This window comes from Nuphar pumila, chromosome 15 (genome assembly GCF_984573655.1).
Source record: "Nuphar pumila chromosome 15, dmNupPumi1.hap1.1, whole genome shotgun sequence".
In the NCBI taxonomy this organism is placed as follows: domain Eukaryota; kingdom Viridiplantae; phylum Streptophyta; class Magnoliopsida; order Nymphaeales; family Nymphaeaceae; genus Nuphar; species Nuphar pumila.
Window position 1 is genome coordinate 18,390,408 of NC_143263.1, and position 24,910 is coordinate 18,415,317.

Sequence of the window (24,910 nt, forward strand, 5' to 3'; positions counted from 1 at the left end):
GGATCGACCCTGGATCAGCATCTTTTGAATCACATTTGGGATGATTCGATCTGAATAGGCCGATTCAGGTCAATTCTGACAACATTGCACCTACATCAAAGGGATACTCCAATTTTCATTAGCGTCCTATCCTCGTTTATGCTATTTTTCATGGTAACTTACCCAATGTGGTGTATCCCTTGTCATTTTCGCCGTCTCCTTATGACATAGAATGAAAATTCCAGGTTCCTGTTTATGGCAGCAATTATGGGTGGCTTGATTTACAGGTGCTCAATTCAAGATTTATCATGATGTCTGAAGAGAGCTTGGTCATGACCCCAACTTTCCAAAAAGTTAATCATTTCCTCTATGATACCAAAAGTAGAAAAAGCACACAGTATCCCATGTGGTAAGCGGGGTCCTGTGCCAAGCCTAAGGCCCAAGTTCGAATCCCTCTGCCACATGAGGCTTAAGAGATATCAGGTAGGGGTCTGCCTAACCCCAGCTTGCCTTTCAAAAAAAAAGATGCTGCACCCCCCCCCCCCCCCCCCCCCCCCCACACACACACACACACAAACTCACAAGGCAGAAGCGCTATACCAATAACTTTATGATGCATACATTTGAATTTATGTGATGCTCTCAAGAAACAACATTTCTAAAACTTGTTATTATCACCAATGAATCCCAACTACTTAATAATGCATTTCTCTAACCAGACGGATTTACCGAAATGCAGCCTTGTTGCCTCGCCTAGATACAAATCAATACATAAGTATAAACCACCTGGGGCTAAATCTTCCGCCTACTAGATTTCTTCAAATGATTGGATTGTCCGAAACTTGTGGTTTTCTGGGAGTGGGAAATTTCCCGGCCGCACTGAGATCATCACTTCCAAACCTAAAAGACAAGGGAGAAAGAATTATAATGAGTAATGGAATAACAGTAAGCCAGATCTTTGTTTACTGGCAATGTGAGGAAATGGCGTGAATAAGATCCAACTACTAATACCAACCATTTTTGTGATTAAAACAGTGGAAACTTTAGCTTTGATATTGATTAAATTATTTTACCTGCAGCATTTGCAGCTTCTGCTTCCTGAATGACATCAGTCACAAACAGAATCTGTGATGGCTTGTCTACTCCAAGAGATTTCCAGATTTCAATATAACTGTGTGTGTCTCTTTTGTTCCTTTAACAAAAGAAGAGTGAGCTTAACTTTGACCAAGGCTTACAAGAAAGAAAACCAACTAGTAACAAAGCAGAGGAGAAATATAGGGTAATGCAAGGATCATGACATTTGAAATGTACAAAGGAGTTATTCAAGGTAACCTACCCTACTGTGGTATCAAAGAAACCACATAGATATTTCCTCAAGTCACCATGTGCAGTATTTCCAAAGATAAGCCTTTGAGCCTCCCTACTACCACTTGAATATATGTATACCTGCAAGAATATGACAGCATAAACTTGTATTTGGTAAAAAGTCCCAAACTTCCAGGCAACTATCCAATATAACCAACTTTAAGATGACAATATTGAGAAATGAGTTTTATGAAATGGATATATTTTGTACATTATACATGGATAAAAGGATTGGAACACAATGATCATGGTTAACTAGTTCGATAACAATATAGTTATAAGCGAGATTGCACGCTGTGCTCTTTATATCTCTGGAGAAGACCAACTATCATGCTTCTATGTTAGGTTGAGAGTTGAGTCACTTCCCAAAACTCCCTGTTGGTCTGCCAATTATCAAAGTTCTTTTTGGCTTCTTAAACATGTGCATCGAGTTTGAATATTTTACTTTTTTATTTGATTGATTATTTAAGAGGATACTTTAAGAACAACTAAAAAAAAAAGAACAACTCAATTTGCAAGACTAGTTAGCATCTTTCAAAAAATCCACTCAATTTTTAAGTTACATTTCATCTTTTTACTATTATGAGCATGTTTTAGCCCTAAACTATATGTACTCAATAGTATGATAAAGTTGTGAATATATATTTGCTATAAACATTTGTATGTACAAACGACATGGCAAAACCTTTTTTTTTTCCTCATCTTTTGGGTTTTAGTGAATTTGACCCCATGGATGTGATCTACATGATGCATTTAGTGCGGATCAGCATTTGGATTGCCTCCAACACAGGAGCAGGTTTTCTTCGGCAATCAAAAAATCAATGGCCATAAATGAATCAGATTTTTTGACTCACAAAAACATGTTTTCATTGACACCCACTCCAAGGGTCAATCCCACTAAATCAAGCATGCTGAACACATCTATGATACTGGACTGAGTCAAAACAACTTGCATCATCAGATCCCAACTAGATTGCACATGCAAATGATTGTAGCAAATATATACCTAATGCTGTCCATCTAAGTATCATAGTCAAACCTAGTTGGTTATCACATGTAAATCTTCCATTGTTATGTTCCACCAAAATTTGTCCAAACCCTGTATACGAAGCAGATGAATAAAGAGCTATATATTTAGGAAAAAAATAGACATGTATAGAAAACAAAAGTGGATTTTATAAGCTGCATTCTCATTTCAATAATAACAATTTCTCTCACTTAACAGTAGGTGGCCATCGGGCCAGGTGCCCAATGGGATGTTGGGTACCCGTCCCATTCCGGGTCGGGCTCGGGCAGCAAAATGCAGCCCCGTCCCAATTAAACTCGGTCCGGGCCCAGCCCAATTGCTTGATCGGGCCCGACAGGCCTGGCCCGTTAACTAGGTCAGGCCTAAATGGCCCAGAGCCTGAGCCCAATTGTATCTGGGTCAGGCCGGGCACGGGCAGGAATATGGATTGGACCTGTTGGGGTCTAATCGGACCGGACCGATGGCCACCCCTACTTAACAGAATCAAAATATCAAATTGATAGTGTCAAGAACTACACCAACACAAATTAATAACAAGTATCAAAGAATCACGCAAGATGGGCAGAGTCCCATACGGACATAGGGGGATTAGAGCCAAAATGTATGATGTTAGCAAATTACATTGTCACAAGGGTGGCATGAGATCTCTCAACCGTAAGACAAATCCATTGTATTCTAAGTCCATGATACTAAAAAATGTCATAACTCAAAACTTCAAGTAAATAACTATGTGGGACTGGGAGATAAGAACCTTGATGCCCATAGCATGCCACTTAGCAAGAGCTTTAGGCACATCCTCAAAAAATACTCCCTTCAGTTCATTGTTCTCATAACCCGTTCTCCATATATGACCCTGCACATAAAAGCAGAAATTGGAACAAAAATTAGTTTGCAACATATGGATGCACACACACACACACATGTTCTAGTACCTGCAGTTGTTTCAATGCAGTAATTTTTCTGTCAGCCTTGATCATTTCTTGTACATTGGCCACCAAGGAGTCAAGGATTTTCTCTTTACCAGCATCTTCAGATGGTATGGCTTGTGAACCTGAAACACCTTGCTCTAGATCTTCCTTTACCTGTACAAAACATTAAGTTTTATGAATATCTAAGTGACCGCTTATATATTCGTCTCATGTTGTATGGGAACTTATACTGTCCATCTAGCTTTTGCTCGCTTAATTAAACATTAAATGCACTTTTTCATCTCCCTACTATAAATATTTATATCAGCCTTTGTACCATTCCCTGTATGGATTCTCTACATGGCAGCTTTATATATCTTAACCTCACCTTGTTGGCTTTTCCATAATGTAACACTAACTTTTGTTTTTAACGAAAACCAAAGGAAAAAATTCACAAGGGTTTCATGCATTTCCTTATTATCTTTCCAACAAGTCTATGATAATAATTTATTGCATTTCTATTTCATCAGCCCAAATACTGGATTCCTTTTGAGGACTAATGCCAGCAGTCTAATGATCTTGAATGGACTTTTGATGTTTTATAGCTAAAAATATTCTTTCATATATATATATATATATGAATGACATTCACAATAATTGCCATTGTGATCCTTTCAACAGTATGCCTCAATCCTACTATGGATGACGTGCAAAACTCTGGAAATATATAAAATAGAAATAAGTGACAGCAAATGTAAAGTCACTTGTAAAAATGCACATGTAGCCACATTTTCTATAATAGAAATTCATGCTTCTGTAACGCTGTTTAGATATGCAAAAACACACTTCATGCTACTGCATGAATACATATTAACAATAAGAAATGTCCAACGTGATTATCTGCAGATTACCAAGAAATGAACCAAAAAGAACCTTACTATATAGGCAGGTACTTGCCCAAGATGATCAGAAACAAAAGCAACAAAATCTTACTTGTGCATGTAACAACTTCATATCATCTTGAGTTTCTTTGCTCTCATAAGTGGCAGTCAAATGCTTCCGCACATTATCACGTGCATATGGGAACAGAATGTCTGCGACAAAGGATATTGGGGTTGTTGTACCTTCAATGTCGAGTAGAATGCAGCTCTACAAAATACATAAAGCAGACAAAATAAGAAATTAAAGCACATGATATTTATAGGTAAGTGTTCCAAATGAGTTTCTGCTATGAACCTGATGAAACTGCAATTTTTGGTACATATTGATTCATTAACTTCCTTATATATATATATATATATATATATATATATATATATATATATATATATATATATATATATATATATATATATATATATATATATATATATATATATATATATATATAAACTCACCCAGTATGGATCCCCTGCATGGTTGTCCTTCTGAGCAGCTTTTACAACCCCATTTATATGTGTGGCACAGCTTCCTACAGCTCCTAGTTCCTTGTTAAGTGGACCATGACTTGGACTGGTCCAATCCAAACCCATCTGGTAGAGCTTGACAGCAGCATCAAAGAGATAATGATAGCATTCTGCCTGCAAGGATAAATCCAGATTTATAGGCAATGAAATGAAAACCAGTTTTCATGCATGTCATGTCAGTAAAAGACAAAACTAATGAATGACTATTTGAAACTATCATGACAAGAACACAATACGAGATAAGAAAAAACTAGTTGCATGACAATTGCTACTGCATTTCTTGGAATTAATATTAGCGCTGTTAACAACCTACTCTATCCAGTCTTGCAAAAAGTAACTTTATTTCACAGTTTAATTCAGTGCAAGAGTTCTTCAAACCCAAGTAGCACACAGAGAATTGGCTAGGGGAATAAAGTCCCAACTACAGAATCATCAGATTGAGTTCAATTTGCCAGAACCACTTATAGGGTCCTTAAATACTGATATAAACATTGATATGCAGCAGAGTTAGATGCTCCAATTCCATCTTCAACTAATTATTGATGCATGTATGACATGGTAACTAATCTTGCAAAATCTGACATATTCACAAAAACTTATTTGTTACAGAATGGAACTGGATTGAAATGCATAAAAAAAGCCTTCAGTTGTAAGAGAGACACATCCAGCACATCCTGAGTATACAACCCCATAGAGTAGAGCAATGCAGAGGTAGAAACACAGATGGTACATTGACTAAGCTGAAGTGAGCAGTCCTCACTGGTCCTCAACAACACGTAACATAGACCTTCTAGATAACTAAGAACCTGATGCTGACTAAGCTAGATAGACATGCACCTTATAGATTTAGTGATAGATGACCAGAGTCCTAGATAGCCAGTTAAACCTGAAGCAAAGAAAAATTGTACCTAGGCTGCCAAAGGATATGCACAAGGCAGTGATATTATTTCTTGAAACACGGAAAAGAATCACCTTATAGTGCACCATATTGAATCTTCTGAACCCAATCAAAGTGCCTGTGTGCACAATAAAAGGCTATTGTAGAGTTACAGCTTGCAGGTTTCTTCATGCTTCAACAAAGTTACCAGAACAAGATAGCTGGAACCTCAACCAGCGATGATGGTTGGTGCTACAGCTGCTCAGGCCAACCCAACACCACAATGGTTCTGGTTAAAAGATATCTTTTTCTGGTCAAACCAAGGTTAAAATTGACCTACCTATCACTATCCAAATTATCTTCTTAGATGGGCATACTATCATTAGTTCTCAGTCAAGGCAACAATAAAATATTGGAGGAGGAACTATGCCTTCAAGATGGTGCCAACTGTAATATCATGTATTTTTCCATGATTCTTAAATTCAAAAATTTTGACTTTTAAATTAAGTATTTAATAAAAATGATAAATTATGGGAAAATATCTTTTAATATAGGTGACGTCAGCTGGGTTTGGGTGTGGCCCAGAGCCCACTGACAAGACCTAGATGAGCCAATTAAAGTTTGAGAAAAAATTTGTTTTTAACCTTTAAATTCGAGCAAAAATCGAGCGAAGTTCAGGTCAAATTCAGGCGAAATTCGAAAGCAAAAATCAGGTATGTATACCGTTAGATGTGTCTTGTAATTCTGAGCACGTTGGCAACTTGTTTTTCTGAAATCAGGTTACATTTGGCCCAAAAATCGTGTTTTTCAAAAATAACCCGCTTCTATTTTTGCCTTTTCTAGATTGGATCGGACTGGATCCACTCTGTTTTATCCACGTTGATATGGATTTGGACCCATATTAACTAGAATATGGTCCAGATAGGATTCATATAGATTTTGGATATGGATTTGGATCTTGGATGTGGATTTAGATTTGAAATCCATATATGGCTAATTTAAAACTTTAAAATCAATTTAAAATTTAATTTGGGTAGGTAGAGTTCTACCTGGAGTAGAAATCTTACTCTAGGGAGACTTCCAGAGGGGGGAGACACCCTCTGGAATATTCTATGGGATATTATATTTAATAATATAATAAATAATTAATTAAATAGAGGATTATCTAGAAGAGGTAGAGTTCTACCTTCTCTCTAATAGAGTTCTCTAGAGGGGACGTCACCCTCTAGATAGACCTTAAAAGAATATAATAATAAAATAAAATAAAAAGAGAAAAATAAGATATAAAAAGAGGGGTTGGACTCTTCTCTCTCTAGAATCATGATTCTAGAAAGAGAAGGAGAGAGTTAGAGAGAGAGAACCCCAAACTCGTTGGGGAGAGAGAGAAGGAAAAAGGCAAAAAAAAGGGAAGAGAGAAAAAAAGAAAGGAAGAAAAGAAGAAGAAGAAGAAGAGGAAGTTCATGAAAAAAATCTGTTTTCTCACCATACATCCGTTGATTTCCAATCTTTTTCTACGTTTCGATTAAGGTATGGGTTTCTCTCTAGGTTCTTATGAGAAGAAATATGTTTAAATCTGGTTCATGTGTAAGTTTAGATGAGAAAGAAAAATCTGATTCAAAAAAAGATTATGTATAGGTACCTGTATTAAGTGACGATTTCATGTATTTTTTATTGATATGGGCATGCCATCGATTTTTCCCTGTTTAAGCATGTGCTCAGCTTTTATTGATTTTTTTGGATATGCATATCGTATAATATACATGCCGTCGATTTATTTTTATAGCCATGTATGCTTTATATATATATATATATAATATATATATATATATATATATATATATATATATATATATATATATATGGCCCTGTTGATCTGGTATTTGTTGATTTTTTTTCATGTTCTGAAAAAAATAAATAATATTGTTTGAATCAATTTTGATCTGATTGGCCGATTCCAGCATATGAGCATACCCAATCCGATTTGCCATTATGTTGTGTTTTAGCAGTCTTGTTAGACTGCCGATGGGTTTGCATGAGCAAATCTGACTAGACTGATGTGTGTATGTTGTGCAATCTTATCAGATTGCTGATGGCGTGTGAGCATGTGCAATTTGATCAAATCGGCACTATATGTGTGGGTGCAGTCTGATCAGACTAGCTTACATGTTATGTGTTTGATCAGACCTGCCAACAGGTTATTTTCCTTGTAAGCTTTTTTAGATCAGCCTATGTATGTTATTTTGATGACTAGATCAGACTTGCCTATATGTTGATCAGTCTATGATCAGATTTGATTATATGTTATTTTGTTGACTGTTATCAAATCTGATTTTCTATTATTTTGTTGACTGTTATCAAATCTGATTATGTGTTATTTTGATGACTCATCAGATTTGACTACGTGTTATTTTTGGATGATTGTTATAAAATTTGATTATGTTATTTTGATAATTGTTATCAGATTTAACTATAGATTAATTGATGACTTGTCAAATCTAACTATATGCTACTTTTAAAGACTGTCATCAGACTTGTGTATATGTTATTTTATTGATTCGACTACATGTTATCTTTGAAAATTGTTACTTAATTCGATTGCATGTTAGTTTCAGTGTCGTGATCAGATTTTGCCATTGTTTGCTCATGAGCAAACTGATCAGATTTGTCATTGTTTGTGCATGTGAAATCTGACCAGGTTTGTCACTGGTTATGCACGTGTAATCTGATCAAATTGCTTATGTGTGTGTTTATGCGTTCTGATCAGATTTGCCAAGGTCTTGTGCTTGTGCGATCTGATCAGATTTGGCAGCATGTGTGCATGTATAATCTGGTCAGGATGCCAATGGATGTGGGTATGAGAAATCTAATTATATTTGTCAATGTGTATTGATGTGCAAACTGATCAGATTTGCTATGGTGTCGTGTACGTTGAATCGAGATAGTTTTGCCATGAATCTGAAGTTTATTTTTTATTTTTGCATAAATATGATTATATGCATGAAATTGATCATGATAACATGTGTTGCAAGCATTTGTTTGCATGCGTATACATTTGACTTTTTGTGCATTCATTGTGTGTTTGAATGTGCATTGTAAACATGTTTTTGAACAAGGTTTGTTGCATGTTCATTGAAATTTTGCAAAATATACATAAATCACTTTTGAGATGCTTTGGTGGTAAGATATGAACCACCGAGGGTCGTGAAGGCCAGAAGCAGGTGTTGTTCTACTTATTGGTTTTTGTTATGCATTACAAAATTATTTCTGAAAATTATTAGTTTTTCAAAATTAATTGCACTGTTACATTTTGTGGGCCAAGGCCCGAAATTGATTTTGCATGTTGATTTGCAAAACGGTTCTTGTATAAAGAACTTGAAATTATTTAAAAAAGGTAAAAGAGACCAAACACTGTAATTAATTTCTTCCTTGATATCTCTTCCACAGTGTGAGAATCTTGGATGGCGGTTTTGAGGAACTGTGAGGATACTAAAACTCCATGTGCAATTGTACCCTTGAACCTGATATGGTAGTTCACTTCTCGACCACGGTTTTAGAGAGATTTCAATCACTTTGGCCAGGGAGGTGTTGTTGACTCAGTTGTAGTTTTGACATACCAAAAAAGTGACATCAGTGGATGTTGATTTCACTAATGTCTCGACATTAGATGTTGATTTCTAATATTCCAATGGATGATAATAATTCCTGATATCGGTCGAGGAATGAGTATGAAACCCAGTAATAAAATATAAATTATGTGTTAATCTACAACTAAGAACCTAACTTAGACTTCGAGAATTTATGTCTGTTTTGAGTATCTGCGGGTTTAAGAAAAAGTATACACTAAAATTGTGTACATTTAATAGGAACATGCATGCAAAAACAACTTTGATAAATAACTTAATAAGTTATTCATGCATGTACATTAAATCATGCATATTTACTGTTTAACATTATTTCATGCATTCATGCTTATTCTGTTTTGTATGATAATTGTTATTATATGATATTTTGTTAAATACTTGAATGGTAAGTTGATTATGAAAATTGTTGTGATATTTCTCTAAAATTTATGCTATTTCCTTTACTGTTTTAATTTTTAGAGGAATTTGTACAAAGGATTTTGGTTCTTGTTTTCATAAAATTGTTTTATAGGATCAGATGCTCAGTAATGTCTTGGACTGGAGACTGCGAGCACTCTGACTAATTTTTGGGTTCTCTGACAGAGTGGCTCTTATATGATAGACAATTTTTATTTTAAATTAGTTGACATTATTTATTGATTAATAAAGTTTTATTATTCTTCGCTGATTCAATGCACAATTTGTTTGTGGTTTGGTATATTAAATTTGTGAGACCTCGAATCCTTGGGTTTGTCTCCGCAATTGTTTTTTTTTAAATTCCACTATTTTTACGAGGATTAGTTGAGGTTGTTACACCAACGACATCAATTTCCAACCTCACCATCCTGAAAACAACTCGACCAAGCTATACACCCGAATGTACTAAATCACTACCCTCTACCCATTTGTGTGTGTGTATGTGATATATTGATGTGATCTCTCTTGGAGTTTCTATCTCATGATACTTTTGGATTTTTCTACAAGTATCACAATATTGTTAAATTATTATGTATCAATTATTGTAATCTCATATATATAAAAGGTGATACATATATGATATATATGTATATGTATCTACCTAATTATATATATATATATAATATATATTTCTTTATTATTAGCCGTAGGGGTAGTTTAGTCATTTCTCAATTATTGCACATATTCATTTTATGAATATGCTTGTATTTTTGCTTTTTACTTTTTCCCTTTTCTTCTTTTTTATTTTCTTTTTATTTTGACTAAAGTCAAATACACCTTGGGGGGGCCACTCTCATAGACGTTGGGCCCCTCCAACGGTCACAATTGTGACCGTTGGAGGGGCTCCAACATCTATGAATTGGCCCCCTCCAAGGTCCTTCTCATTATGTATAAATAAGGGTATTCCCCCCTTGTAACTTTATGGCTTTGGGTCAAAGCCCAAGTGTTTCTCAATAAAGCTTTTATTCTTTTATGCCTTTTGTGCATTTGTGAGATTTGGTGAGTTGTGCTTTTGTGCACAAGTGTTCAAAGAGTGCTTATCGTGCATGTGTGCACGTATTTATCATCAAGAATATTAAGGTCTTGATCATAGTATCTTGTTAAAGATACTTTTACATGGTATCAAAGCTACGTTTGAAGGAAGATCGTGCGGTTTTCACATTCTTGGTTGCCTCAAAAATTGTGCCTTCAAGCTATTGGAGATTGGAGTGGATCACTTCCTTTAGGCAATATTTTAGAAATCTCTTTTGTCAAGAAAAACTTAAAAATCTATTGCGGTACGTGTTCGTTTTTTATTTCTATCCTCTCTAATGGGCGAAAAAGACTCTCACTTCTCCCTCGGGTTTAAACTCAATTGTTTAAACTATCATGTTTGGGTCGGTAATATGGAAGCTCATATTAAAGGAAAGGGGCTTTGGGGATATGTTCAAGGTTCGATACCGGAACCCGAATAAAAAATTACCATTATCGAAAAAGAAGATATAAAGATTCTTGAAGGAGAAGAAAGGCAAAGAGAAAAAACATGACGAATGGGAAATAAGAAACTTCAAGATTTTATCTTGGATTTTCTCATCCGTTGAAAGCAAGATCAAGCTTAGCTATATCTTGAAAAAATGTATACATCAAGAGATTTATCACACAAGTACTACCTTCAAAAGAGGGCATTAACCCTACAACAAAATGAGATGACTATTCGGGAATACTTTGTTGAATTGTTTTCCATTTGGGACGAGCTTGCTATGCTTGAACCCAAATGGAGTGGTGAAGCTATCGAGTTTAGACACAAACAGCTAGAGGAAGATAGCTTTTTTAACTTTCTAAATGGCCTTAGACCCGAATTTGAACAAATTTGGTCCTCTCTTCTTTCTTCTTTCACATCTCCCTGCATTGAAGATGTAATTATTAAATTGAGTGGGGAAGAAACCTGTATGGGTATTAGTAAAAGCAACCCTAGCATCCTTGCTACCTCTTCTATTCAAGAAGAAAGTGAAGGGGTGAATGTCGTTTCAAGACCGGGTAACAATGTGAGTACGTACAAACCTCCTCACTTCAAGAATCAAAATCAAGGAGGACATGAGCAAAATGGAAAAAGAGACTATAGCAAACTAACTTGTCATTTTTGTAAAGAACCGGAGCATATCAAACCAATTTGCCCTAAATGGAAGAAATTGCTTGCAATGGCTACCACAACTCAACCAGAAAAACGGCCATCCTCTTCCAATGTGTCTCTTTCTCTACAATAAATTATGGAAGCTCTTCAACCTCTTCTCAAGGGAGAAATTTTTGGAGCCGCTATGACAATCTCTTCACCCCCCGGTAAGACATCTTGGCTTTTAGATTCGGGTACATCTTTTCATATGACCTCAAGTGCTTGTTCCCTTTCCGAATTATCTAAATTTTTTTTTCATCTTTTGTCTCGACGGCGGATGGAACATCTCTTGAAATTAAAGGAATAGGCAATTTCAAAAAACAAGATTTTTTTATTCCAAAAATTAGATTCTTACCAAAACTAAATTTGAATTTGCTTTCGGTTTCTCAACTCTCGGACCATGGTTGCGATATAAAATTCTTTTTTAATAAATGTTGGATACAGGATCGCCGGTCCGAGAGGTTGATTGGGGAAGACTCTAGGAAAGGAGATCTCTACTATGTCGACTCTCTCCAAGTTTCTAAAAATCAATTTTGTAACATTGTTTAAAACAAAGATATTCATGTATGGCATAAGAGACTTGGACATCTCGATATTGTTAAAATTTCATATTTGTCTTTTGTTAAACACCTTTGTAAATGAGATTTTATATGTAATGAATATATTCTTGGAAAAATGAAAAGTTTACCCTTTTATCAAAGATCCATGTTTACAACAAAACCTTTTGAAATCGTTCATTCCAATGTATGGGGTCTGACTCCTGTGATATCTAAAGGAGGATTCTCATATTATGTGATTTTTATTGACGATTACACTAGGTATTGTTGGATATATTTTCTCAAGCATAAGCATGAAGTTTTTTCGACTTTTAAAACTTTTCATATGATGATTTTAAATCAATTCAATGGAAACTTAAAAATTCTTAAATCCGACTCTGGAGGAGAATACCTCTCAAATGAATTCAAGAGGTATCTTGAAAGTTATGGTATTCTCCATCAAAAATCTTGTCCAAAAACACCTCGGCAAAATTGATTAGCCGAATAAAAACATAGGCATATTATTGAAACAACCCGAACCTTGCTTATTTCACAAAACATTCCAAAAAACCTTTAGGCTAAGGCAACCCTTACTTCGGTCTATCTCATAAATAGACTTCCATCAAAAAATTTGAACAAAATTTCCCCTTTTGAAAAATTATACGAGAAGGAACCTGACTATAGCAGGTTAAGGGTTTTTTGTTGTAAATGTTTTGGACTTACGGATAAAAATGATAAGCTTTCCTCAAAGGTCATTCCTTGTGCTTTTCTTGGTTATTCGGAAACCCAAAAAAAAATTAGGTGTTATGATGTTAGAAATGACAAATTATATGTTTCCAGAAATGTGAGTTTTTTGAAAAATCTGTGGTTTCGAAAGTCTCAAATCTCATGATGAGAATGTGGATTATTCCTTTCTGTTTGAATTGTTAGCTAAAGATGATGATACAAGTGATGAAGAGTCAACTCAGAATGACTCAATTGATCAGTTTCTACTAGCTATATGTTTACTACCACCAACACTATCTGACATGCCTATTTTTTAAGTACTATTAGCAGATTTCAGTGGCTCTAAACACAACAACAAAACAACAACAACAACAACTACGCCTTCATCCCAAAACAATTGGGGTCGGCGATATGAACTAAAAAAGAAAATCATTCTGGGTCTTCCACATGAATCCTTCTCCTCCAATCATTTCTATCCAATGCCATGTCCTCGGTGAGGTTCAAAGCATTCATATCCTTTCCTATCACCTCCATCCATGTCTTCCTAGGCCTACCCCGACCTCTTTTAACTAATATATTTTCCCATTTATTCATCCTTCTAACTGGAGCATCATTAGGCCTTCGCCGAATATGTCCAAACCACCATAAACGATTCTCTCTCATCTTATTTTCAATGAGTGCAACGCCTACCTTCTTTCGTATCTCCTCGTTCCGAATCTTATCTTTTATTGTATTTCCACACATCCATCTCAGCATACGCATCTCAGCTACACTCATTTTTTGAATATGATGTCTCTTGGCAGCCCAACATTCTGTACCATATAGTAAAGCAGGCCTAAACACAACAACAAATAATTAATTATTAATCAATATTACCCCCCATTCTTAACACTCTACATATGGGTCCATTTTCCTCTATACATGTGTACGAGTACACGTGAGCATGCACATGGGGAGAGCGTGTAGTAGAAGGCCATGGATTAAACCCTGGGCATGAACAGAAAATACACCAGAAGCAGTAACCGTATCAATGGCTGGACAAATGACAGGCTGCCAATGTCAACCATGACAACCAAAAGGCAACTTCAAGCCAACAATAACAATGCACGTATAGTCAAATTGGGTAGCAAGTAAAACCATGTTCAAGAAGTTCACCTAGATATCTTCCATAAAACCAGCACCACACGATGGGAAATTTGAACACTCTACTATTACTAACTAATGAAAGTGCAAGCTACCATAGCTTCAATTAACAATATCCAAGATTTAGTAGAGAAACAGTAGATCAAAAACCTGAGTTTTGGCACTGATCCATGAATCTCCCCAAACATATATTCCATGGTTGCGTACAAGAACTGCAGTTGCTTTTGGATAAGCTGCAATCTGTTATGCAGTGCAATCACTACACTAATCAATATATATCAAGAAAATTTTCCTGCATGTTCTGATTTTGTTCTTGAGAAAGCGAAAGCAGAAAACCAATTAAAACTACAAAACATCTTCATAACTTTTACTTAAATCCCTTGTCAAAAGCGACATCTAAATAAAGAGATTATAGGTTGAATTCCCATGTCAAAATGTCAAGTCAATCAAGTACAAGAAGAACACAACCCTGATATGAAAAAATCTAAGAAATCATATAGCAAAATGCAATACAGCTATACATCATGTAACCGACAAAAAGGCTTTGATCTCAATTTCAGAATTATGATGTACAGGATTGACTTTAATGTAAATCATCAAGGTTTATAACTTAAAAAGAAAGAAACCTTGAGTTGAACCCATACTTTTAAAAGGGCAAAGAAACAAAAAAAGTGGGGGTGGGAAGGATCCAACTCAACTACATATAGAAGAATAAGAAGACCAAAGGGAGGATGGAATAGAAGAGAGAAAGAAAATTGTGACTTTATTCTATTTGTCTTCTCTTACTTCATCATAGGTTTGTTTTATTTTCTATTTCCTAAATAGGGCAGAGCAACAGGCCAGCCTAGCCCCATTTTGTATGGGCCAAGAAGTCCATTGACAGCCGGGCCTGATCAAGCCCAACACTAGCTCAGGACAACTGGGAAGTACCTGGCCGTGTAAGGGCCCAGCCCATTATTAAGGAGAAAACACAGGAGGGACAGGTCTGACCAAGCTCATGTCTGTTTTTTGACTAAGCCTGCCACAGGTCGACACAGTTCAATCAGCCCATGGCTTGTCATTAGGCCCAGCCTAGGCATGGCCAACTCCTTCTAGATGTATCTTTCTTATTTTTTCCTCATTCCCATTACCAGTAAAGACAACAAAAACCAGTTCTTTGATTTCTTGGAAGAAATTCCATGCCAAAAGTTACACCCCAAACTCTTGTAAAAATGTCCAATGTGGTCAAATAAAATATTTAAAAAATAAAACTTGTGCTAGTAAACAATAACAGATTAATCCAGAACCAAGTACACCAGTTCTTTCTCTTGCAGTTACAATAGAACTCTTTATTGTTATGGAAGTATGCAATGAGAACTTACAGCTTCAGCAAGAGAATCTGTGAGCTCCGCTTCACGAGCAGTGTTCTCAATTATTGGGATCACAAGCTCGTCATAGTATCCATGTCCTTGGATTCCCTTTATCATCTCCATGTGAGTTATCTGCAAAAATGGTATCAGCAACTCATATACACACACATGCACACAGAGACACCCCCCCCCCCCCACACACACACACACTAGCAACAATTCACATTAAAACAACCGACAAGAATGGCATTCAAGTTACATATGCTCTAGTAACTGATAACCACATAATCATGAAGCATCTATAGCTTCTCGATCATTATAAAGAAAAACACATCCAACCACAAATCTTGTAAACCCTTTCAAGGGAATCAATGAAAAAGAATGATACAACACCCCTAGTTCATGGCTATATTTCTTGAGTCCTGGGTCATGCTGCAAGGGCACTTTGGGTTTACTGCCTCATGCTGACGAGAGATGGCAACCTCTCTATTAAAGCTATAATTTTTAGACATTTTAGGTGTAAAAAATACAGGCAATTTGCATAAAAGCCAGGACCAAGTTTCAGCTCAGAACAGCATCAGGAATCAATAAAAAATGGAGTCACATTCCCAAAACTCAAAAAGACAGGGCATATATGTTACAGTCTTGTGTGAATCTAACCGTATTTCAGCCGGTTTTAAAGTCAACTTGAGGTGAAACTTGGTAAATGGGATATATGAATGAACCCTTAATGAATGCTGATGCCCTAGACACTGAAAACATGCTGAAAAATGTAGTTTTGAGCTGGGATACAGGATCCAGATTCTGAAATGGAATGGAATCCAATAGAGAGAAGTGCCACTTATGGGCAAGAACACAAGTGCAACAAAGCACTCACAATGACCACACAAGAAAGCACACAAGAGAGAATTACTCACAATATTAAAAAATAATATTTTATTGATGTGAAAATGCATCAAGAATAATGCATTAGAGAAAAAGGGACTTGATATATATATATACAAGGAGTAGGGGTTAGAGGGAGTCCCCTACTAGGTGTTGGGAGCTCCCAACAGCTAGAAATATAGATGTTGAGAGCTCCAACACCTAGTTGGTCAAAAAGATCAAGCTGCCCCTCCTAACCTAAATAAATACAAAATAAAAAATATTTACATAAGAACCTAGATACATTCTACATAAAAATATATAATATAATATATGAAAAAGATGCAATATTTAACATATTCAACACCATACATCATTCCCATATACATATCCTACCAGTTAGGTGTATAAAAGTTTCCCAGCCAAGACTTGCAATTTGGTCAGCACTCTTAATGTTTCTTCTCTTCTTTTCAAAGTTTAGGGTGAGCATGTCTTCTTATTCTATTCAGAAGATCCCAAACATAGACATGGCATCTTTGCAAACACAATACTTTTCATATTACATGAAACTTCTTTTTCTAGTTTAGCTATGAGTAAGATGTTTGACATCCTCTCCCAAGAAAATTAACAAATAAAAGAGATATTTGATCATTCTTTCTGAAATCAGATGTTCGACTAGTATGATCAGTGTTGTGAGAGGCGTACGCCTCAGTACCTGAAGTGTACGCCTCAGAGGCAAAGCGCACGCTCAAGGTACTAAGGCCCTTTAGTGAGGCGTTTGAGTATTGAAGCGCATGCTTCACATGGGTGAAGCGCACGCCTCGCATCGAGGCCTGCTTCACTTCTAAGGCGTACGCATCAGGTTTACAGAGTCTCTCACCATCATCATCGTCTCTCTCTCTCTCTCTGAAGGCTAGGGAGGAAAGAAGAAAACCCTAGAAATCGCAGTGAAGGTCGAGGAGGGAGGAAGTAGCAGAAGGTTTGGAGTTTTTCTTTCAATCGCGATCATCGTGTGGATAAGATGGCGGAGGAGTTAGGATTGGGGTTGAGCTTGTTCTCGGGGAGTCGCTGCGGGATGCAGTCGAAGCTCTGCTCCGAATCTTGGTCTCGTGTTCGGGATGCGACTCTCTGCGTGGATCTCTCGTCGAGTAAGTAGATTGTGAAACCCTGCTACTTTTTCTTTTTTCTTTTGTTAGCTCACTTTGATTTTGCATCGATTCCTAGATCGAGAGATTTGCTTTGGCCTGATTTTTTTTCTACTAATCTTGAATCTAGATCTAGAGGTTTGTTTATGGATGATATCGGGATTCTTCATGTATTTCTCCCTTTTCGGGGTTTTCAAATGCAAAAATGAGGGGATTTGGGTGCTTTGTTACTCTTACGAAAAATCTCTTTATGCTTTTTGCATTGATACCGAAATCGAGGGATTCTCTTCGGTCTAAGTTCTATCCTGATATAGAATCTAGATCTAGAGTTTGCTTTTGGCTGATTTTGGGATTTTTCGGTGTACTTTTCCCCTTTTTTGGGGTTCCTGATATGCGAAAATCAGAAAAATGAGGGCGCTCTGTGTTAGTCTGGAGAATCGGATATCTGTTTGATACTAGAGGGTAGAGGGACAAAAGATAGAAGAGTCGGAGCTTGATTTGTTCCATATTTAGGTTTCAGATTGGCGATTCACGATTCCCTTCTAGTAGTGATATCCGATTCAGGTTTGAAACAGTGGAGTCGTTAAAAGAATCGAAAATATGGATCTCAGATCGGAAATATGGATCTCAGATCGGAAATGAAAGAAAGATGAACTAACTAGTAGTTTCTTATTTAAAATTATCATTCTTTTATTAATATTATATATTTTATTATTTTGATCATGAAGCTTACGCTTCAACGCCTCGCTTCGCCTCATCGCATTTAACAATCTTGAGTATAATCTCATTATGGACCTACAAAGCATATTTTAATAGAACAGAAGAGAAGGTGATGGGAACACCAAAATGGGGTATGAAGTATGAGTAGACACCACAGAAAAATGTAATACAATATCATTGCTTCCCAAGTCTATTCCACTAAACAGGTTTAAACCTAACATGTCATGGTTGTGCAAAACAAAGTTGCCAGTCGGGGAAGCGGGAGCGAGAAGCAGAAGCGGGAAGTGTGGGACGACTTAGAAGCGAACCAGGAATCATCTCGGAAGTAACCTAAGAAGTAAACCAGAAGCAACCTACGAAGCGAGGGGAAAGCAAAAAAAGAAGAAAAAAAAAACACAAAATAAAAATAAAAAAAGTAAGGTGAAGCGAGAGGAAAGCAAGAATGTTTTTTGGCGCTTCCCCACACGTTTCGGAAGCACCACGTTTTGCACTTCTGAAACGTGCTTTGGGGAAGCGCGCTTGCCCATATGCTATGGCGCTTCCGGTAACCTTGGTGCAAAGATGAAACTAACTGTGTACATGGCAGTTGGTGAGTTGTAATGTGGAGGCCAACCTGTGAATGCTTGATCACTCTATCCTAGCCAAAGCATGTCACCACCAACTGCCAGTTTCATATCTAGCATAATCCCTATAAATCCAAGAGGCTAATAGCAGATCACTCAGTCCCTACTGCAAACATCTATCTATTTGGATCATGCTCACTAAAACAAGGGTACTAATAAAATGAAATACTTCAAATCATAGTCATCTGTATTTTTCAAGGTAATTTCTCAGCAAGGGTTTTTATCGGAGATATTTTCAAAAAGTGATTTTTATCAAGAAAATATCGAAAGCTATGAATAATAAAAAAGACAAGAAATAATATATTTTGTAATACTTTCTTGCAAAAATATAAAGAAACAATTAGAAAAGGTTAAAAATATAAAGAAACAATTAGAAAATGTTTTAAAATATCAAAAAAATACTTAAAATATATTAAAAAAAGATGTTTTTTGAAAATCTCAAGAAAATGCAATAATATCATGATATTTTAGGCTTTGGTGATGTTTTGAAAATCTCAGAAAACATTGGCTGACCTTGAAATACCAATAATATCACGATATTTTCAAAATGTCTGAAAAATTTGTGACTATACTTCAAATAAATGCACTATGTCTCCAATTTCTTCCATGGAGATACACCTGCAATCCTAATGGAACTTCTTAGAAGGCCTATATCTGGACATAACATTCTTGGATACTAGTATATGGTGTTAGACATTTGTCTTAGCCAACCTGTGCCTTCAAAACCAATTTCTTTCATTCAACATCGAGAATGGATTAGGACAAGGTTGGCAGCAGTACAAAGGATATGCCGATGAAAAAGTTCTTACCAGGGTTTGTTAAACCTTCCATAGACTAAAGAGAAGCAATTTGGCACAAAAAATTTGATAAACCCTTTATGTCCAAGACTAGCACAAGAAGGGCATCTTGGAGGTTGGCATCTACAGATCTATTGCCACATATAGTGATCCCCAGTATATCTTCATATAGCAAAAGTGAATATAATATCAAGTGCTTTGGTCTAAAATTTATCTCAGTTTTGTATAGGTAGAGTTCAAGGACAACTCCCATGAAATGTAATGAGGACTTAGAGAATTATCTTCAATGTACTGAGATTTTCTTTGTTTTCCTTTGACTAGCACTAATTTCAAAATGGTAGGTAGAATGATTAAAATCTTTGATCATTTATTTTTTGAAGCAAACTTTCAAATATATATCTTCATTCTTGGTTTCTATATTGTATCAAACATTACCACGTTTTCAAACTTTGAAGCCCAAGAAAACATAAAGTGAAGTAAAATTGCTCAATGCATTTCTACATAATGTTACATATTACATGAGAGTGCCTTATTTTGGGTTTATGAACAAACACAAGATTTTTCAGTTGAAAGCTAATATTATATCCCCACCAAATTCTTTCACAGATTTTTAAGATATTAAGAAGCTATTTTTTCTGCAAATTTCAGAAATTTGCTTCCAGCTTACAGAATCGCCAGAAAGCATAAGGGGAAAGCAACAAGTAGTAAATTGATCTGACTATACTCAAGCACAGTTCAAGTAATCACCCGGAACTCCTTTTCAAAAGGAGGAAGCAAGGTTGCTAGAGCACATTCCATTCCATGACTGTGAATTACAGCTCCAGCATTGCGCATATGATAAGCCTGGTTTGACCAATAATTTCCAGTTAGCATCCATGAAACCATATTATCAACAGGTAAACTGACTTATTCTGCATGCACTCTGCTTCATGCATCAAACAGGCACAAATTCCATAAACATAAAACTGTTTCTATAACTATTATGGGGCGTATATTCTTATCAAAGAGATCAAGATCTTTCTCCTTTCTTGCATCTTTATGAGTGAACATTCATGTGCATGTGTGTGTGTACATGTGTGAGTGCAGCTGTCTGCATGTGCTTGCATATGTGTACAAGCAAGAATATGCATGCATGTGCATGCCTTCTGTGGTTCACAGGTTTGGTGCCTCTGCCATCTGGTAAAGGAAGCAGAGTAACTTGTGGCTTGGAAATGGCATCTCCATACTGAAAATAACCTCTCTTTTCCCTCCATCCAACGGAAACGACTTAAACAAACATGATACAACTTTGACAATAGTAAAGCATAAAAACTGCAGTGCCCAACTGATTTTATATATATATAAGATTCTGAATTAATTACATTATTTGTAACAATATTCATAAAACACAAAAAGTACAACAATCACATGAAAAATGGCCTCAGAGTAACATTAGAAATGAATAAAAGAAACATGCCTTCATGAATAGAGCTGCACATTCACTGCATTTAGGAGGTTTATGTGGATAAGGCTTTGAAGAAGGTGTTGACAAGATTGAACCATCCGCAGATAGCACATACATATCCTCAGGAACCATTCTTTCCTTCTGAACTCCTGAAAATGAAAATTCTCAAATAAGTTTCTTTTTCATTGATGTCGATTCTACTAAAATAAAAAATTAAAAGAAAAGATTGCAATATGCTATTCTTTCAGTTTGTTTTCCTTGTCCTAATGGTTGCCTTGTTTGCCCTACACTAAGAACATTAGAGGTGAGTTGAGAGAGAGAGAGAGAGCTTGTACTTTCAGCTGAAGTAACCAGAAAAGAAAGACTTGATTCAGACAATCAGGTACTACCATGATCCATAACTGGAACACCAAAACCCATCTAATTCTCACCAGAAAACACCAAGATGTGTGGAATACTTATATATCAAGTAGTACATCACGAGACTATCATTTAGTTCAGAATCCGCAGCAACTAACCAACAAACCATGCAAGGTTAGAACCTTTTTGTTATATTATACATTGAAAACGAATTCTCACAACTGAATCATTATATGGCTAGGCAGATCCCTCCATGAAATCAACATAAATATATATTATGGTATCTGCAAGAACCTAAGCAACATAAATATATATATTACGGTATCTGCAAAAAACAGTATAAAAACTGAATTCCAACAACTGTGAAAATGCAATGAAAAGAATAAACAGAACGGCAAAATTTCATTCCTTCAAATATTTGTATGGTAAAGATGCATGCTTGATTTCATGAAGAGCGTAATAGAAGCAAATTGACTTAACCCAACTCAAAATTCAGTTTTTTTCCGTTAGAAGGATTAATCTAGAAGACCAAATGAAAACTTTTACTTTTAAAGGGAAGGAATAGAACATGAATTAAACATGAAGAATACCACTTACAACTGATTTATCAAACTAGCAGTTTAAACACCACCGACTGCAATTCAAATGCTCCCATATGTTACAACCATCATAAAAAATGTGAAAAATCTTAAATATGAAAAATAAGGGAAAACATTTCATACAGAACAATTATTTTGCAAACAAAAAACTCCATAATCAAAATTTCGGGTTTTCTACATCCCAACTAAAAAGCATAAACTCCAAACCAAGAGAGGTAATATGAATAAAAAAAACCAACAAACGGGCAATATTAAAAAGAAAAACGCAAGCATATGAATTTTTGCCCAAAAAACATATTCCTCCAAAGAATTCATTGTTCCACCTAAAACCCAATTTCCCACTTTACCAGAACCCCATCTTTCCCCAACACCCATAAAAAAATTATCAAAAGAAAAGAATTCCACTATGAAGATCAAAGAAAGAGTGATGGGCATCTCTAGAAATCAGGAAGAAGCGTAAACCTGAAGGAGACATCAATATTAGTTGCTGATCCTTGGGCACAGAAGGGTCGTGGACCTTCACGGTGATGCTGCCACCTGTCCCAGAAACCCATCCAAGGGTGTAGAATTGCCTGCACAGCTCAGAAACTAAGTCTCTGGCTTCCTTGACGTTGCTGCTCTCAAGATACGCCTGAGACGAGAGGAAGGCCAACCCATTCACCCCCATCGATGATGTGTGTGTGTGTGTGTGTGTGTGTGTGTGTAACAGCACTAGTGGAATTTATTTCAGAGTGGATATTGTGTGATATAAGTGGAGGATCGTGCACCGTATTATGGTGCTGGGTCCAGCAGGTCAGCTGACAGCGATGACCATTTGACCAGCCACACTTGTGGGTTGGTGGGGTTGGTGAGGGTGGCGGTGGGCCCACACTTGTTTTTGACTTGCACTGCATCATTGCATGGGCGCCGGTACGTCTCAGGTGGTTGGTGAACTGGAGTCTGAAACGGGCTCGGGCTGGGTCCAGATGGGTGCGGGTCCGAGCTATGGAACAAATTAATATCGCCGATATATTATCACAAAGATTCCGACCCAATATAATTTCAAAAAATACCACGATATTTTGAAAATATTGTCTACTTTGTGACTATCACAATGTTATCTCGATGCCTACCTTAGAAGTTCCAGATTTAAACGTTTTAATATTTTCATCATATTGTTTATATAGATTTTATATTGTTCAATGCTTATATTTGCCGATATTTTCAATATTTTCTCAAAAAAACAAAAAGGTTTTTCTTTTTGAGGGCCTGGATATGGGGCACCACTATTATTCAAGTTCAAGTTGAGCCCCCTTTTTTTCCTCTAAATTGACATGTAAAACTGAGTTGGAAGCGGGCACGCTCTATGAACACAATGAGATCGGTTCCAAAACTGATCCCCAACTCGGATCCTTATGGGTCCATTCCCAATTTTGTGGGGGCTGAGATCCGTTTAGTCTTAGGCCATTTCCAGCACGCCGGTGTGGGTGGTTGTGTTACGCTGGGCAATGCCAGATGTGATCAGGTTTAATGCATCCATTTGGATCTATTTTGATTTCTGAAATTTGTGTATTCAGATTTAATTTGGGATTTAGATCTACCTTATATTCATATTAAAAGTGTGTACCATTCCCATTATTTGACATAAGATGGGTTTCATTCTGCATTCAATCCTAATTACCATTCAATCAACCGCTAAGATTGGTCCATATTTTTACATTTATATGGACTGATCCTAGCCATCCAGATGCTTCAGCTGGATGGGTAGGATCAACATAAGAAGGAACCCATCTTAAGGAAAGGGATCTTTTTTATTTGAAGCAGGATTTATTTTTCCTATCGATAGTGGTCGGAGAGACTTTCATGAATTCTGATGTTGAATTGATAATTTATAGTTATTTTCTTTATTTTTTTTATTTCCAACATATTTTAGTTTATCATAGATAAACGTACAATAATTCATGACCCAAGGGGTTGGGTTTGGTGCAGTTGAGGGCCACTAGACGGAAGGTGATCAGGAATCCATCCCATAAGTGTCAAACTCCTTGCCTTAACGAAGGCAATGAATAAGCCTTTGCTCAACTGAAGTCAGGCCACTCCCTTCGGGCAAGGGGTTCACCATGGATTTACACCATCGGAAAAGTTACCATAAGTATGGCAGGCTTAGCCAACGCGACTAGTCTATTATCTCCACGGTGGTTTCCTCATTCTTCATAAAAAAAATACAATAATTCATAAATTGTAGTATGGATGTTTGTAATGCCTTAAAATTTTGAAATTTTTTAAATTTTTTAATTGATTTTTTTGAAATCAAATCGATAGCACAGCAAAAATCGTTTAATTGATCTAAATTAGCAAACTTTGAGCAGGTTACAAGCATGTGCCTATTTACAGCCATTTATTATAAAAATACAACATCATTTGCAAACTATTCATTCATTTTAAAATAGATCATCCAAAATATTGAAAGGGTTTTCAATCCATCCATCAAAAAGACATTAAACATAAAAAGAGTTATGAACTTTAGTAAAACAATCTTTGAGGACTCAAAAAGGAAAAGATAAAAACTGGTCTATGTTGTTGTCCTATTAGTCTATTGCATCCACAGTTATTCATTACCTAAAAATGTTACATATAAGATATCAAACTACATTCAATCTAGTAGGTATAAAAATATCATGCATTCGCAAAGAGTTATATCATTCATTTAACAATATAATCAAGGTATATATCAATCGGGCATTCATAAACTTGTAG

General features: G+C 36.1%; 1 protein-coding gene across 2 annotated transcripts; it reads right to left on the reverse strand.

Annotated features, from left to right (window-relative positions):
* Positions 1-557: 557 nt before the first annotated feature.
* Positions 558-22,888, reverse strand: LOC149814694 (putative bifunctional methylthioribulose-1-phosphate dehydratase/enolase-phosphatase E1 1). 2 transcript variants are annotated; one of them, XM_089988340.1, is made up of 12 exons: positions 22,637-22,888; positions 21,228-21,364; positions 20,519-20,614; positions 15,635-15,754; positions 14,424-14,513; positions 4,677-4,859; positions 4,273-4,428; positions 3,304-3,453; positions 3,123-3,224; positions 1,316-1,425; positions 1,053-1,171; positions 558-879 (listed from the first exon to the last, which is right to left on the reverse strand). In XM_089988340.1, the coding sequence occupies exons 1-12, from the start codon at positions 22,839-22,841 to the stop codon at positions 788-790; spliced, it is 1,560 nt and encodes a 519-aa protein (XP_089844466.1). In that variant the 5' UTR covers positions 22,842-22,888; the 3' UTR covers positions 558-787. The 2 variants fall into 2 exon arrangements, with proteins under 2 accessions (XP_089844466.1, XP_089844467.1); XM_089988341.1 differs by lacking the exon at positions 14,424-14,513 and having other exon boundaries at positions 22,637-22,887.
* Between the last annotated feature and the right edge of the window lie 2,022 nt (positions 22,889-24,910).